The 17,308-nt window shown below is 48.3% G+C and overlaps 1 protein-coding gene across 1 annotated transcript in view; it reads right to left on the bottom strand.

Annotated features, from left to right (window-relative positions):
* COL5A1 (collagen type V alpha 1 chain) overlaps positions 1 to 17,308 on the bottom strand; it is a 173,692-nt gene that overhangs the window by 123,650 nt on the left and 32,734 nt on the right. The window contains exon 4 of the mRNA XM_033077450.2: positions 16,957 to 17,119. Coding sequence (XP_032933341.1) covers positions 16,957 to 17,119 — 163 coding nt within the window. The remainder of the gene's footprint in view (positions 1 to 16,956; positions 17,120 to 17,308) is intronic.

The following is a 17,308-nucleotide window of genomic DNA, read 5'->3' as shown; positions in this document are numbered from 1 at the left end:
CCCCCCTGCAGATCAGAACCACGTGTGAGGAGGCAGGAACCTGCAGCACAGGTTTTTATTGGGCTGCAGTTCAGATTTCACCCTGCTGCAGTGAATATTTCCTCTCCAAAGCAGCAGCTGCAGGGTGGGTGAGCCCCCAGAGCTGCTTTAGGGATATCCACACATTCCTGGGGCTGGTAACCTTGGCACATCTGAGGCTGATCTGAGCTCTCTGAACCTGGAAATTTTCACCTTGTGACACCTTCAGGTGATGTTCAACCAGCTCCTCCACCCAGAGAGGCAAAACCACCCAGCTCTGGGTCATTCTGGATTTCTGTCCCAGAAATCTCCCTGCCCTGGGATGGAAACCTTGCCCTGGAGCTCATTTGGGTATAATTAACCATGCCCCAAACCAGGCTTGACTGGAAGGAAGAACTCATCTGTTGGTTTAGTTTGGGGCTGCTGGGCAAGGTGTGCCTTTGATTTCAGGGGGAGAAAACAAAAAAAAGGTAAAAAAGCAAAAACCTGCCTGTAGAAAACCCTCAAACTGCCATGAACACAGCAAGGAGCCTGACCTGCCCAGTTGTGACTGAAAAGTGGATTCTGAGAAGAGCTGGGAGGAGAGGAAAGCAGCTGTGGAGTGTGCTTGGCACAGCCCCACCCCAGGGATGCTGGGGGCAGAGCTGGGGCAGGTCCTCACAAATCCTTCATTTGGGGAGCTCTAATGGGGGCTCCAGTCCCACCCTGTTCATTTTTATCCTTTGGGGGCTTTCATGGGGGCTCCAGTTCTACCCTGTTAATTTTTATAATTTGAGGGGCTCCAATCCCACCCTGCTCATTTTTATCCTTTGGAGGTTTTCATGGGGGCTCCAGTCCCACCCTGTTAATATTTATAATTTGTGGAGCTTTCATGGGGGCTCCAATCCCATCCTGCTCATTTTTATTATTTGTGGAGCTTTGATGGGGGCTCCAATCCCACCCTGCTAATATTTATAATTTGTGGAGCTTTCATGGGGGCTCCAGTCCCACCCTGCTCATTTTTATCCTTTGTGGAGATTTCATGGGGGCTCCAGTCCTACCCTGCTCATTTTTATAATTTAATTGGGGTTCCAGTCCCACCCTGCTCATTTTTATCCCCCACAGGGAGCTCAGGTCTGCATCTCTCCCTACAAGGATCCTACTCAGAGGAAAGGCTTGAGTAGAGCTGTTGTAGGAATTTCCTAGAGGGAAACACTTCACCAAAGGAACAACTCACTGTTTGAAAGAGTTTATCCCAGAATATTCACCTTGTGGGCAGCAGAAACCTCGTGGAGTGATTTTATCTGGAAGCTCTCTGCTCTCATGGATTCATTTGGATAACACTGAATTTTTCTGGCTGCTTTCCCCCCAGAATGAAGCCCTGGGTGATCCCTCCATGCAGCTGCAGGTGTGTGTGTGTCTGCCCCAATAATTCTCCCATCTGATGGCTGATCTCAATCACTTCTGACAGGGAGAAGAGGCTCAGGATAATTAAACTGCTATAAATGTCATGGAAACAGACAGCTCAGGAAAAAGAAATCATCCCAGAGCATTGGCTGTGCTGAGCTCTGATCTGATCACATCCAAACATCTCTTCCCTGTCCCTCCCAGGAGCTGAGGCAACCACGAGACACAAATTAGAAGGAATCTCGGTTCTGACTAATCCCAGAGCATCTCTGAGCTTCCAATCCCCACAGCAGCTGCAAAAAGATCAGCTGAGGCACCACAAAATGAGCAGTTTTCCTTCCCTTTTGTGCAAAAAAAAAAAAAAAATTAAAATTAAATCCCATTCTCCTCAATTTTCCAGCCCCAGGACAGATGGAGGAGGACAAGGAGAGTGTGCAGAGGCAGATCCCAGAGGGATTCCAGCAGATCCCAGAGGGATTCCAGCAGATCCCAGGGGTTTGTGGATCAGCAGATCCAGCACTGCCACCTCAGCTGAGCACCCTTGAACCCCTCCTGCCCCTCCAAACACTCCCTGCTGTTATTTTTTCCCCTCTGTGACCGCCCAGCAGCCTGGCACTCTGTGATTTCTGCCTTCAAACTCCTCATTTGGTGCCTCCAAATCAACATTTATGCCATTCCACACACAAATTACAGCCCTAGGAATAGAGGCCCCTCCATCACCATGTGCTGTGCTGGCACTGCTTGCACACCCAGACCTTCAGCAGCAGCTGGTTTTTCCTTCTCCCCCTCCAGAGGATGAATTCCTACTGCAAATCCAGAGAAAACTTTGAAGGGAATCCTTGAAAAGCTGCTCAAAATGTGAGTTTTCAGGTATTTTTTTAATCAAGGCACCCTCCATCTGTTTATGATATTAATCCCACTCCCTGAGAGGGATTTCATGGCAAGAGATCCCTCAAAACCCCCAAATCTCTCCTCAGATACCTCTCCAGAATTCAAACATGGGGTTTTTTTTTTACCCTTTGTTTAAGTTATTCTCTATTCCAGAGCTTTCACAAAGCCACCAGTGTGAAAAACCCCCTCAGCAGCAGTTTTTCCAGCAGTTCCTTCCCATTATTTTCCAACAGGAGCTGATTTGGCTCAGGTACATTCACATGGAGTGGTTTTGTTCCCTAATTGAAGCATCAAGTCAGATTATGCTTCTGAAGCAGCAAATGAGACTATTCACCAAAAAAAATCTCTTTATCCGTGCTCAAAACCTCGGCTTGCCTGGATATGCTTATGCAGGATAACTCAGGGAGCACCTAAAAATGGGATTTTTGCAATTTAACCTCATCTGGACAGTCAGGAAAAGAAATTTCCATGCAGGGACAAAGCAGTGGGGCAGGGTGACACGGTGGTGGCTGTCCCCAAGAGCCACCCCGAGTGTCCCATTGTCCCCAAGGCTCAATCCCATGGACAGCATCCCAAAAATCTCATTTAGACCCTCTGGAAAGCTGCATTAAATCATGGCCTGCACATTGTTGGAGGCATTTATATAAAAGAGGAGAGGGTCAGCCTGACCTTCGTGGAAGGTCCAGCATGGAAATTTTAGAAAAAACAAAAAGAAAAGGAAAAGAAAAATCCCACAAAAGCCCAGGCCAGGCTGAATGGGGCCAAATGAATGGGTGGCATTGTGTGCCCTGCCATGCCAGCCTGGAACTGGCACTGAATAATGCAGGGATGGGGACAGGATGGGGCCAGGAGCAGTTCTGAAAGAATCCCCTGGTTTTGTGTGAGGGGTACCCCAGTAACGCTCACGCTCCGTGCCCTGCTCCACAAAAAAAGAGAAATTCTCCATTTTCCTCCCCCCACTCATTAGGGATCCCTGGAACACACCCAAGGCCCCATTTCCCCTCGTCCTCCCCTGCTCTCTGAGCACCAGGTAGGGCTGGGCCACCACCCTGCAGCTCCTGCTGTCACTTACAGAGGTGACATCCCCACACTCCAGGTCCTGCTGTTACCTGGGAGAGGTCACATCCCCACCCTGCAGCTCCTGTTGTACCTGGCAGAGGTGACATCCCCACACTCCAGGTTCTGCTGTCACCCTGCAGAGGTGGCATCACCACCCTGCAGTCCTGCTGTCACCTGTCAGAGGTCACATCCCCACCCTGCAGGTCCTGTTGTCATCTTGCAAGGGTGACATCCCCACCCTGCAGCTCCTGCTGTCACCTTCAAGAGGTCACATCCCCACCCTGCAGGTTCTGATGTTACTTACAGAGGTGATATTCCCACCCTGCAAGTCCTGCTGTCACCCTGGTGTCACCTTGCAGAGGTCACATCCCCACCCTGCAGCTCCTGCTGTCACTTGCAGAGGTGACATCCCCACCCTGCAGCTCCTGCTGTCACTTGCAGAGGTGACATCTCCACCCTGCAGGTCCTGCTGTCACCCTGCTGAGGTCACATCCCCACCCTGCAGGTCCTGTTGTACCTGACAGAGGTGACATCCCCACCCTGAAGGTCCTGCAGGTCCTGCTGTCACCCTGGTGTCACCTGGCAGAGGTCACATCCCCACCCACCAGGTCCTGCTGTCACTTACAGAGGTCACATCCCCACCCTGCAGGTCCTGCAGGTCCTGCTGTCACCCTGGTGTCACCTTCAAGAGGTGACATTCCCACCCTGCAGCTCCTGCTGTCACCCTGCAAAGGTGACATCCCCACCCTGCAGCTCCTGCTGTCACTTGCAGAGGTGACATCCCCACACTCCAGGTCCTGCTGTCACCTTGCAGAGGTCACATCTCCACCCTGCAGGTTCTGTTGTTACTTACAGAGGTGACATTCCCACCCTGCAAGTCCTGCTGTCACCCTGGTGTCACCTTGCAGAGGTGACATCCCCACCCTGCAGGTCCTGCTGTCACCCTGCAGAGGTGACATCTCCACCCTGCAGGTCCTGCTGCCACCTGGGAGAGGTCACATCCCCACCCTGCAGTCCTGCTGTCACTTGCAGAGGTGACATCCCCACCCTGCAGTCACCTTGAAGAGGTGACATTCCTACCCTGCAGGTCCTGCTGTCACCCTGCTGTCACCTTCAAGAGGTCACATCCCCACCCTTCAGATCCTGTTGTACCTGACAGAGGTGACATCCCCACCCTGCAGGTCCTGCTGTCACTGTACAGAGGTCACATCCCCACCCTGCAGGTCCTGCTGTCACCCTGCAGTCCTGCTGTCAATCTCCTCAGTTTTCCCTGCACAGGAGGCACATTCTCCAAAAACTCCAAAACCTCCCGAATTCGAGCCTGCCCAGCCTTCACTCTGCTCCTCATTCCTGACCAAATTCCCAATTTCTGGCCCCATCCCATTCTCTCCATCCCCCTGAAGTCACCACCTCACCCAGGCCCTGCTCACCCCATTCCAAATTTCCCCTCTCCCTCCAAATCAAATCATCAGCCCATAACCCAGAGCTCCAGGGCTGCCTTTTCCTGGAGGAGATTTTTTTTTAATTTTCTTTTTTTCCATGACATATGTGTGAACCATCAGGGATGGTTTAAAAACAGATTCCCCCTCATTACAAGCACAGCACAAAGCTGCTCCTTTGTGTCTTCCCCTTTCTGCCCCACTCCCTGGCTCTGCTTTCACCTTGATTTATTTCCCTTTCATCTCTGCAAAATGAGCAATTCTGCAGCCCACAGGAGGATGGGTTGTGAGGGGGTCTCTCACAGTGGAAAATACAGAGTAAAGCAAAGCTTTTGGATTGGGTTACTCATCTGAGAGCTCGCTGAGCCAAAGGGGAGGCACTTGCTCAGGTTTTGGGGTAAAAAAAGGGGTGCAGGGTCTGCCTCGAGGTGTTGATCCCAAAGATCCAGAGGGTTTCATTCCCAGCTCTGGCCACAGCAAAGGGAAAGAGAGGGTTTGGGGAAGGGGGTGACAGGAAAGGAATCCTGAACCCCTGAGTGGATTGGGGTGGGAGATTTGGGATGAGGGGTGGCTCTGGAATTCCAGAGCACATCTGGGCTCCCCTTCCCACCCCACAGCAGCTGCAGCCTCCTGAGACCCCAAAACTTGCTTGGACCCCATTTCTCCTCCCAAATGAACCTGCAAGTGGAGCTGCTGTTTGCCCAGCCCCACAGACAGGATTTCCACCCACACCGAGGGGTTTTGTGTGCACAGAGGTTTTTAATCAGCACTTGGAACCTTTTCTGTCCCAGGAGGTGAGCACACAATCCAGGTTTTATGGATTAAAGGCAATGGGGGGAAAATGAGAGCTGGCTGCCAAAGTTATCTGGGGCTGGAAGTGGGATTACACCCCTCAGCTTGGGGAGATCTGCTGACACACTCAGAAAATTGATCTGAGCACCAAATTTGGGCTGGAAAAGGATTTTCCTGCATCTGGCTGGCAGCACTCACCCAAGCATGGAGCATGGAGCTGCTGGGACCACCCCAGGAGGAGGCTTTGTGCAGGTTCCTGCTGCTAATTCCCAGCCCTGCTGGAAATTTGGCTGCTCAGGAAAGAGCTGGGGATGGAAAGCTGAGCTGGTGTGCAAACAGAGCTGTGACACCTCCTGTCCACACACCTTCCTGCCTCTTTTTCCAGGAAACTCAAATGTGCCCTTTGCTGATGTTCACACCCCAAAGTATTTCTTCAATTGGGTTTTTTTTTTATTATTTGGCCATGAAAAAAATGATTTGGGTTTCATTCATTTCCACATTTCTGCCACCTCAAATTCAATACTAAAAAAAAAAAAAAAAAAAAAAATCTTGCTTTGGAGTTGGATGATCTTTGGAGAAAGTTGATCTTTCCAGCTCAGGGTATTCCATGATTTTTAAAGTAAAAAACCTGCACAGTTCCATGAAATAGTGCCCCAAATTTTCATCTCAAGGAAGGGAGCTGGGTTTGTGCACCCTGGGGCCTGAAATTCATCCCAGAAATGAGGTTCTCCAAAGCAAACCCAAATGGAGGAACAGGGCTGGATGCAGTGGAGGCTGAGCATCCCCAGAGTTCAGATTTCATCATTCTGAGCAGCCCCAGAGCTGGGATTTCACTGTTCTGAGCATCCCCAGAGCTCAGATTCCAGCTTTCTGAGCATCCCCAGCCCAGATTTCATAATTCTGAGCATCCCTACAGCTTGGATTTCACTGTTCTGAGCATCCTCAACATGGATTTCACCATTCTGAGCATCCCCAGCCCAGATTTCACCCTTGGATCTCCCTGTTCTGAGCATCCCCAGGCCTGGATTCCACATTTCTTAGCATCCCCAGAGCTTGGAATTCACTGTTCAAAGCATCCCCAGCCCAGATTTCACATTTCTGAGCATCCCCAGAGCTCAGATTCCACCATTCTGAGCATCCCCAACCTGGATTCCACCATTCTGAGCATCCCCAGAACTTGGATTTCACATTTCTGAGCATCCCCAGCCCAGATCTCACTGCTCTTAGCATCCCCAGAACTTGGATTTTACTATTCTGAGCATCCCCAGCCCAGATCTCACTGCTCTGAGCAGCAAGCTGGGAGCAGGACAAACAAACCCTGCAGATCAATTTGCTCCTGCGAGGCATCAAAGCCTCAGGAGAACCTTGCAGTGTTTGCAACCAATCCAGAGCACCCCAAAGTCACTTCCAGCACTGATTTTCCCCCCATTTTCCCAAAGCTCTGTTTGTTCAAGCAGCTCTGACCTGCTGAACTCCAGCCAGGGCTGCCTGTGTGTGCAGAACGAGCCCACAGTCAGGGATTTTTTTTTTTTTCTTTTTTCCATGTTCTTGCAGGGGATAAAAAACTCCCAGACACCCCAATCCCCATCCAATCTTCTGCAGAAATCATTAGGAATCCCCTCTTCCAGCTCCCATCCCGGGGGAATGTGTTTATTGGGATCATTTCCATTCCAGCTCTGTCAGAGTGAGGACTACACCTGCACGCTGGGGATGTCTGGAGTGGGCTTGGATTTTCCTCTGGGTTTTGGCAGGCAGCCCAGACTGCCTCCAAAAAGAAAAAAAAAAAAATAAAAAAAGGAATAGAAAGACCTCACCATGAGGAACATGTGTTTCATTTGTTCAGGCCTGGGTGATGAGGGGAGGGGGTGAACACAGAGTCTGGAGGTTGGGAAGGGATTTTACTCTGTCCTGGTGAAGGAAAACCTCCCTCAGAGATGTGGCAAAAGGAAAGAAAAGAGAAAAAAAGATGGAAATTGCAGAGAAGCAGCAGCTTGAGCACCACCAAGGACACAAACCCTGACCAGCCTCATCATCCTCTTCCTCCAGCTCCTGGGTTTGGCTCAGATGAGCTTTTACCTCCTTCAAATCCTGCAGCAATCCAAACCCACCCACTCTTTTGTAAATAAAAAATGATTTTTTTTCTTATTTACAGGCTTCTGCTCCAAAAAATTAACTTTTATGCAAATAGGGCTAATTGGTGAATAACCTCCCATGCAGAACAAGGCTCCCAAGTGAGCAGGGCAGGGGAACATGGCCTGGCTTGGGCTCTTTTCCCAAAAATCCCTTTTCCATCTTGCTCAGGGATGCTGCCAAAAACATTCAGCTGGAAACTTCTCCCCCACAGCACAAAGATTTGGCTTTTCCAGAGCTAGGGACCCACAAGGATTTGGCTTTTCCAGAGCCAAGGACCCACAAGGATCTGGCTTTTGATCCACAAGGATTTGGATTTTCCAAAGCCAAGGACCCACAAGGATTTGGGTTTTGATCCACAAGAATTTGGATTTTCCAAAGTCAAGACCCACAAGGATTTGGGTTTTGATTCATAAGGATTTGACTTTTCCAGAGCCAAGGATCCACAAGGATTTGTTTTTTCCAAAGTCAAGATCCACAAGGGTTTGGCTTTTCCAAAGCTAAGAATCCACAAGGATTTGGGTATTGATGCACAAGGATTTGTTTTTTTCCAGAGCCAAGGATCCACAAGGATTTGTTTTTTCCAAAGCCAAGATCCACAAGGATTTGGCTTCTGATCCACAAGGATCTGGATTTTCCAGAACCAGGGATCCACGAGGATTTGGATTTTGATCCACAAGGATTTTTTTTTTTTCTAAAGCCAAGGATCCACAAGGATTTGGCTTTTCCAGAGCCAAGATCCCCAAGGATTTGTTTTTTCCAAAGTCAAGATCCACAAGGATTTGGCTTTTCCAAAGCCAAGGATCCACAAGGATTTGTTTTTTTCCAAAGCCAAGATCCACAAGGATTTGGCTTCTGATCCACAAGGATTTGGATTTTCCAGAACCAGGGATCCACAAGGATTTGGCTTTTCCAGAGCCAAGCATCCACGAGGATTTGGGTTTTGATCCACAAGGATTTTTTTTTTCCAAAGTCAAGATCCACAAGGATTTGGATTTTGATCCACAAGGATTTGTTTTTTCCAAATCCAAGGATCCACAAGGATTTGGCTTTTCCAGAGCCAAGGATCCACAAGGATTTGGGTTTTCCAAAGCCAGGGATCCATAAGGATTTGTTTTTTTCCAAAGTCAAGATCCACAAGGATTTGGCTTTTCCAAAGCTAAGGATCCACAAGGATCTGGCTTTTGATCCACGAGGATTTGGCTTTTCCACAGCCAAGGATCTACAAGGATTTGTTTTTTTCAAAGCCAAGATCCACAAGGATTTGGCTTCTGATCCACAAGGATTTGGATTTTCCAAAGTCAAGGACCCACAAGGATTTGGGTTTTGATCCACAAGGATTTGTTTTTTTCCAAAGCCAAGGATCCATGGGGAAACCAAGCTGAGGAAAATCACCTTTCCCAACCCATCCATTTGCTGTTCCTTTCCCTGTCCCTGTCCCCTCTCCTGCCCCCAGCTCCCCCAGCCCCAGCAGCCCTGCAGTGATGTCACTGCAGAGAGGAGCAGCTTTCCAGCATTACCTCAGCCTGTCTGGGCTCAGCATCAGCCTGCTGCTCCTCACACTTTCCATGGAAGAAATTCATCCCCCTCCTCCCTCCTCCCATCCAGGAAAGGGGGGGAACAAACCCCAAATGGACCCAGGGCTGAGCATCCATCACCCCAAACACAGAACTGTGCCAGGGACAGCCAGGGACAGCTCCCCAAACCCCACCCAGCCCCTGGGGGTGCCAGTCACTCCAAAGGAGGAGTTTTGATTCACAGAGATCTCCCTCAGGGTTTTGGTTTTTTTTTTTTTTTTGTCCTGTTTTGCAGGAGGAAAATTGGGACAGGGAAAGGGGGCACAAGTTGTCTGTCCCCTCCAGGCCTGCAGGGATGGAGAGTCCTGAAACATCCCTGCAGATTGGGGAAATCCAAATTTCATTTCCTCTCAGCATCCCTGCAGATTGTCCAATCCAAATTTTCCCTCACCATCCCTGCCCCTGGCAAATCCCAATTTTCCTTCAGTATCCCTGCCCCTGGCAAATCCAAATTTCTCCTCAGCATCCTTGCCCACGGCAAATCCCAATTTTCCCTCAGTATCCCTAGCTGTGAGAAATCCAAATTTGATTTCCCTTCAGTATCCCTGCAGAATGGGCAAATCCCAATTCCCCTCAGCATCCTTGCCCATGGCAAATCCCAATTTCATTTCCCCTCAGCATCCCTGTCCATCCCCTTTGGAAAATGCTCCTCCAAGCCAAGGCCCCTGTGGGAGTGCCTGGTACACAACCAGCTTCAAACTGCTTCTTTGAGGAATAAAACTTTAAAAAAAAATTGATTTTCCACTGGCACATCCCAGCTACAGTGACCAGGAGCAGCAATGGCTCCTCCACCACAGGGAATAAATTCTGGATTTTCAGCTCTGAGTGTCCCATTTCCTCAGCATTTCCCACCCTCAGCCAACAGAACCCTCAGCAGTGCCAAAAGCTGCCCAAATCCCAGAATTCCAGCCTGGTTTGGCTTGGGAGGAACATTAAAAATTCATCTTTTCCACCCCCAGTGGTGGGGGCAGCACCTCCTAAAACTGGGCCTTAAATCTGAATAAACCCTTAAACCCTGCAGCTTCCTAAGGCTGATGTTCCCCTTGGCTGTCTGAAAAGATAAATGATAGAGTGCAGGAGTGTCTGAGACATCAATAAAAGCATCTTTATGATCTGTTTGAACAATAAAGTGCTTTGTAAGCTATCAGAGGCCTGCAGGCTGCAAACTGCACTAATTACCCACACATGCCAGCACAGTTGCTTTGACAGGGGATGAAATGGAATTTATCACTGACCAAACAAAAAAAAAATAAAAAAAAATCAAACATATCTACAGAAAAAACAACCAAAAAAAATTTTAAAAAAATTAAAAATAATTTTAAAAAAGAGCATTTTGTAATCATGGCTAACGAGGCTCCATCATTGCTGACCCAGTCACCAAGCTGAGCTCAGGCCAGATGGCTGAGGCTGCAATTACCCAGCCAATGGAAATGGAAAACAAGAGTTTGAGCAGAGTGTGTGCAAACAATCTGGCTGATGTTTGCAGCCAGGCTCTCGCTTTCCTCGCTGGCACCTGGCACCCAGGGGTCACAGGAGCCACTCTGGGCTGGAAATGAAAGCACAGAGTCACTTTTATTGCTTTGCAATTCTTGTCCTGGCCCGGGTGCTGCCTCTGCCTCCCTGATAAAAGCAGATGACGTCCCTGGGCACCTGTGTAAGGTGATGCTGGGGCTGAGGTGTTGCCAAATGGGGCCAAATTTCACATTTTTGATCAGATCGACTGCATCGCTCTGGCACCAAAACCCTCCCCGTCCACTGCAAACCCAGCCAGAATAATCCTCAATAATTGCAGACATTTTCTAGGCAGCTCTGCTCTCCTGGAAGAGCTGTGATTTAATCCATATGTCTCACATGCACCATTTTAAAGAGGATCCTTTGGAAAAAAAAAAATTAAAAAAAAAGCAAAGCAGAAGAAATGACGAGAAAACCAGCAAGAAAACGGAGAATTATGAGGAGACTGGGGAAAGCTACAGACATCTTCAATAAAGATCCCTAAATGCTGGCTCAGGAGGTTTTATTTTCCATCCTCTCACACTGTGCTGTATGGTGGTGGTGTAAAACATCCCCTCTTTGCACTCCCTGAAAGAGGCAGCAAAGGAGGTGAAATCAGATTTGGCAGGGCCAGCAGAGCAGGCAGCCAGCTCTGAACATGACCTGCTCTCCCAGCCTGCCAAGGCAGGGAGGAAAAATGGGAACATGGACCCCTGGTGCATCCTGACACACGAATCCAGGTTAGGAAAAAATGCTCATTTTTTAAAAGGTTTTTTTTTTTGGAGTTTGACAAAAACTTCGTCAATCTGGGCTTTTCCCTGCTCCTTCCTGAGCTCAGATCCTGCTGGTGCAAAGCTGAGCTCAGGGGAGCTGTGGGGATGTTCCTGGTTTGAAGATCCCAGGATTATCTAGGTGGGAAAAGTCTCCAAGACCGAGCCCAACCTGTGCCTGAGCCCCACCTTGTCACAAATCAACAAACCAGTGCCACGTTTGGGGTGGCCCTTGCACATCTCCAGGGATGGGGACTCCAAACCTCCCTGGTCAGCCCATCCCCAACGCCTGAGCCTCCTTTCCATGCAGAAATCCCTCCAGAATTGGGGAATTTCTCACTCCCCCTCTATCAGAAGTGTCCCCACACCCTGGCCCTGCTGGTGATGTTTGCACAGGAGCAGCCAGGACAGAGGCACTGAGCCAAAACTGGGTCTAAATGTGAATTAGATGTGGATTTACACCTGAGGCTGCCATGATTTGTCCCTGGGTGTGAGAAAGTCTAATTTAAATTATCACCAATTTCTCCAAGTTGAGTGCACCCAGCACATCAGTCCTGGGAGGAGAGATGGAGTGAATCTCCTGCTGGAGCAGACAGAGCTGTTTGATGTGAGTGTGAGACAGGGTTTGATGTGTTACCAGCAGATCTGCCTGCAGGAGGAGGCTCTGAAACTTCTCCACTCCCCAAACCAGCAAAAAACACCATAAAATGCACCCACAGGTACAAAAATGCATTTTCAGTTCTACCCCTTCCACTAAAGCAAAAATCTTTTGATCCAGCCTTGCAAGCTCAGAGTAACCTGCAAAACTTTGAATTTCCCAGAGATGAAAAGAGCAGAGCCAGGAGCATGGGGAGGGAAGGAGAGAGCCCTGATGAGAGTGAAATGAAATCTGGATTATCAAGCACAGGGATAATTGGTTTTTTAAGTGTAAACAAGGCCCAAGATGAAAAGAGAGGAGGCATTTGGAGCCCAGGAGCACCTGCAGGGCCCCAGTGTCTGGGCTGGGAGCGCTGATGTGTCTGTCCTGCTTTGTCCTGGGCTGCCTTGGAGCTCTCAGCAGCCCTAAGAGCACCTCTGGCTCCCTGCCCAGCCTCTCTGGCTCATCCCAAATTGCTCTCCCTCCATTTCTGATGGTTTGATTTCACTCGTGGTCTTCAGAAAAACAAAAAAAAATCACAAAGGAGGAGAGGAAATCAAAAGCAGCATCTTTCAGCACCCTCCAGGGTGCTGTGTCCTATCCCAGGACAGGCTTTGGCCCAATTTTTGTCAGCCCCTCCTAGCCACAGGTGCTGAGATCAGAGGAATCCACTTTTTTTGGGGTTTTACAGCAGCAGCTACACCACTGAGACACAGTTATGGCACTCAGCTGCACAAAATTAACTCCTCTTGTCTTCTAAAGGAGCCAAAAGTGACCTTAAAAAGCAATATATTCATGCCCTGAGCTTTTCCACACATGGGAAAAGTCAGCTCAGCCACTCCAGGCACTGCTGCAAACCAAGAGGGTCAAAACCTCACTTAACTTGTGGGACAAGGCTGCAAAATCTGACCCAGATGAGCCCAAAAAAATTGGCAGTGAAAGCAGAGATTCGTTCCTAGGCTGCCCTCAGCAAATTTCCCAAAACCTGCTCGGTTTTGTGCCCGTGTCCACAGCACAATTTAATGATGCAGCTCTGGAGCCAGGGGCTGTACATGATTTTGTCAGCACACAACAGTCCCTGAGTCGAAAATCAGGAGACAAAAATGGGAAAAGGAAGCACAAGGTGGAAACATTTCCCTGCAGAGACTTTGGGCAGCAGGACCCTCCATGGGCACAAAGGGGCATCACAGGATGGTTTGGGAAGCTTTCCTGGCTTTCAGGCTGAAGATGTTTGGTTTTTTTTGTTTTTATTTTCTGCAGAAGAGCCTTTCCCCTCGCTCTATTCCCACCCTCAACCACCAGGACTTGGTTTCTAATTTATAATTTATATTTAAAGAAATACATTAAAAGGAGCAGTTCATCCCCCTAAAACTGAGACACATTCACAAGTCCTGACTTCCCCCAGTGCTGCTGCACCACAGGAACACCTCTGACTGCAGCACTCAAAGTTTATCCCCACCACAGGCTGCATTTTTGTCCTTCCCTCTCTCCCTGCAAAAAAAAAAAAAATTAAAAAAAATCCCTGTGCAGTCTCACCCCCCCAGGCACAGCTGGAAACCTCCCAGCCCTGCAAGAGCCCATCCTGCCATTTGTAAACTCCTGTTCTGAGCAGCAAAAACTCACACAAAACTCAACTTGTACAACCTGGGCTCAGGGCTTGGCCCCTTTTCAAGCAGTGCTGTACAGAGACCCTCACAGCCTCCCAGCTAATTGAATTTTAATGAGAGGAAGTCATTTTTCCACTGGAAGAATGTTTTGCTAGAGAAATATTTTGAAACTCCTCTAACCTTTCCTGCAAGGCTTTTTTAAAGGTTTTTTTTTTTTTGCAGCAGAACAGGAGTGAGGAAGTTCCCATCACAACCCCAGGCAGGCCCAGCCTTTCAATAATTCCAACTTCCAAATCAAAAAGTGTTTGGAGTTGGTTTGATTTCAGCCCTCACATGGAGAATATGAATTTATGAATTAATTTATGAATTTATGAATTGCTTCACAGCTCTTGTGCTGAGACAGAGCCAATCCCAGCCCTGCCTCCAATCCCACCCCCACCTCTCTGGGTTATTTTAATTTCCAGCAAATGTGACAAACACATCAGAAAACCTCCATGAATCTCAGAAAAATCTCAGAAATGCTCATCTTTCCAGGAATCCAGGAATGGAACAGTTTGCACCCTCTGCCCATTGTTCTGAGCCTGCAGTTTCTGCTTAGCCTTGCAGAAAGGAGAAAGGAGGGGCCAAAGGAAATGGAGTTGCTGAGATATGAAGGAAATTAGGTTCTAGTCCACTGCCTTCAGAAAAACTTCTTCCACCCCAGTTAAAGCTGCTGGTGGTGAGGGTGACCCAAAACTAGGACACAAGAGGGGGGTTATATCTATCTTGTATAATATCAGTACATTTAAGAGAAAGAAAAAGAAGATTTTCTAATTATCCAGCTCTCCTAAATGCCACCAAGGTCTCACAGCTGCAGCTCCCAGCCAGACCAGGCAAAGGCTCCTTTCTACCCCAAAACTGAGCAGGTTTAAAGCCAGCAGCCCCTTGGGGTTCAAATCTTTTCAGCAAGGGCTAAGAAAGGGCAAAAAGAGGAGCAGGGAGAACCCACGAACATCTGGATTCAATTCCCTCCCTGGCAGAGCAATCAGCTGTCCCAAAGTCAGGGGAGCCCTAAAATCCACCTGGGGATCCCCAATCAGTAATGGAAATCCTGTTATTGTACAGAATGAAAATGCAGGATTTTCATCCAGCATGGCTGTGACATCAAATCCTTCCAGTGGATCTACAGGACCTGAGCTGGAGAAGAACTCAGCACTTTTATTTATCACTTCCAAGCACAGCATCCAGAGCTGAAATATTTGGCAGAATATCCCACCTTTGCAAAAAGGTGCCCCTTAAACCCAGCCTTTACTTCCCATTTTAATTGTTCAACTTCTCTTAATTTAATACAATTTCAATACCCAGGCCTCACTCCTTAACTGGGATTTTGACATTCCAAAATATGGATATCCAGTCCAGGAATTCCTGCTCTGTTTACAGCAGGCCAGCTCCCAGATGTTGGTAATATTAAACAGGGTGGAACCTTCCCTCTGAGTGACAGCAAAATGCAGCAGGAGCTGGCATTGCTGTGGCTTTAGTTAGCCTGGGACAGGAGATATTCCCCATCCCTAGGCTGGGCTGGGGGGGCCCAGGACATCCAGCTCTTCCTAAAAATAAAAATAAAAATAAAAATAAAAATAAAAATAAAAATAAAAATAAAAATAAAAATAAAAATAAAAATAAAAATAAAAATAAAAATAAAAATAAGGAGCTAGAGATCAATAGGGTTTGGTTTACACTCAGTGCTGATTTTAGGAAGCAATTCCAGCTCACAAGAAAAATCAGGAATGGGATTCTCATCCCCAAGAAAGCCTCACAGGCACAGCAGAGAGCAGAAGTTGGTTTTGCCAGGGAAGTGCAGATATGAAACAAGGCTGCTGAACTGTGGGGAAAAGCTTCTCCCATCTGTGCCTTGTCTATAAATAATGCTCTGCCTCTCTGCTCCCATCCCAGCAGCCCAGGGGAACATCCCAGCCCTCAGGAATTTGCTTTGCCTGAGTGTGGGAGGTGACAAGCAAGCCAAGCAAGCTGTCAAGGAGAGTCCCCTCGTGCCATGGAGCAAAAGAACCAAGAACCCATGGCCAGTGAGTGGGAAAAGAGCAAATTCCTACAGCCCCAGGGTGAGCAGCCTCATTCACTGCCCCTGCAGCTCTCAATCCCAGCACGGGGATGAATGAAAACCTTGGGAGCCCTTCCCAGTTTAAATGTGCCAAGAGCTACAAAATCCCAGTGTGGAGATGGCCTAGAACCCCAGCAGGGGCTTGAAACCAGAGACCAGAGGAGCTCACTCCACCAAGGTCACCCAGTTTTCATCATTATTACAAAAAGTCAAAATAAAAACTGTCTCAGGTTGCAATACAGGATGTGACCAAAGGTTTGTGTTCTGTCACCATCTGTTAAACCAGGTGGAGCAGTGATCCTGATCTCTGTGGGATATCTCCTGTTAATGGATTATCTGTTAAACCAGCTGGGGCAGTGTTCTTTATCTTTCCACAGCCCATCCTCCCTCCAGGAGATCTCTCCTGTTCATGGCCATTGAGTCCCAGTGCATGGCTGATAAAATTCCATCATCCCATGGGGAGATGCTCCAGCCAGGGGGAGGAGCCAAACATTTCCCACCCTGATAAAATCTGAGATTTGGAACATCAGAGCAGCCTTTCCCACTGGATCCCAGAGGAAAACCAGACCCTTCCACATCATCCCTGGAGCTTGGGAGGAAACTGCACCTTGTACAGGAGCACTGCTCCAGCTGAGCCACATCTGTCACTGCAGGAGGATGCAGCCACCATGGAATGGGACTGCTGCCAACACCCTGCCTGATGGGTGTCAGGTTGTACTCTGACTGTGTCAGGGTTTGGGGTTTGTTCTTTGTAGTGCTGTATTTCTATTTTAATTTCCCTAGTAAAGAACTGTTATTCCTATTCCCATATCTTTGCCTGAGAGCCCCTTGATTTCAAAATTATAATAATTTGGAGGGAGGGGGTTTACATTCTCCATTTCAAAGAGAAGCTCCTGCCTTTCTCAGCACACACCTGTCCTCCAAACCAGGACAAACTTAAAAATCACAAACAACAACACTCTACTATATTAAAAAAACCCAACAAAAATGTCAAAAACCAGCTGGAAGTTTCTCATCACCCCCGTGAAACACCTCCAGAGCTGCTCCCTGCCGTGGCTCACCTCAAAAACCTCCTCATCCAAAATCCTGGTGCCGAACACGATGATGCCGTTGACGTCGATGATGGGATGCTCGCTCCGGTCCAGGAACTTGGTGATTTTCTTTTTACAGTCCAGAACCAAGGTGACATTTTTCTTCTGCACACTCAGAGCCACTCGGTGCCACCTGTGAGAACACAGCCCACAGATGTGTCAGGCACAGCCCTGGGCTTTGCAGGACAAGGCAATGATTGTATAAAAAATGAACTTTCAGCAATCCATGTTCTGTGATTTCATGGAAATCCTCCCTGGGCAGAGCCTAAAGGGTTTGGTGGGCAAAAGAAATTCTGACTGACAGCTTTCCTCCCCCCAGACC

This window comes from Catharus ustulatus, chromosome 21, assembly GCF_009819885.2.
Source record: "Catharus ustulatus isolate bCatUst1 chromosome 21, bCatUst1.pri.v2, whole genome shotgun sequence".
Taxonomy (NCBI): Eukaryota; Metazoa; Chordata; class Aves; order Passeriformes; family Turdidae; genus Catharus; species Catharus ustulatus.
The sequence above is the reverse complement of the archived record's forward strand: the minus strand, read 5'-3'. Positions and strand labels throughout refer to the sequence as shown.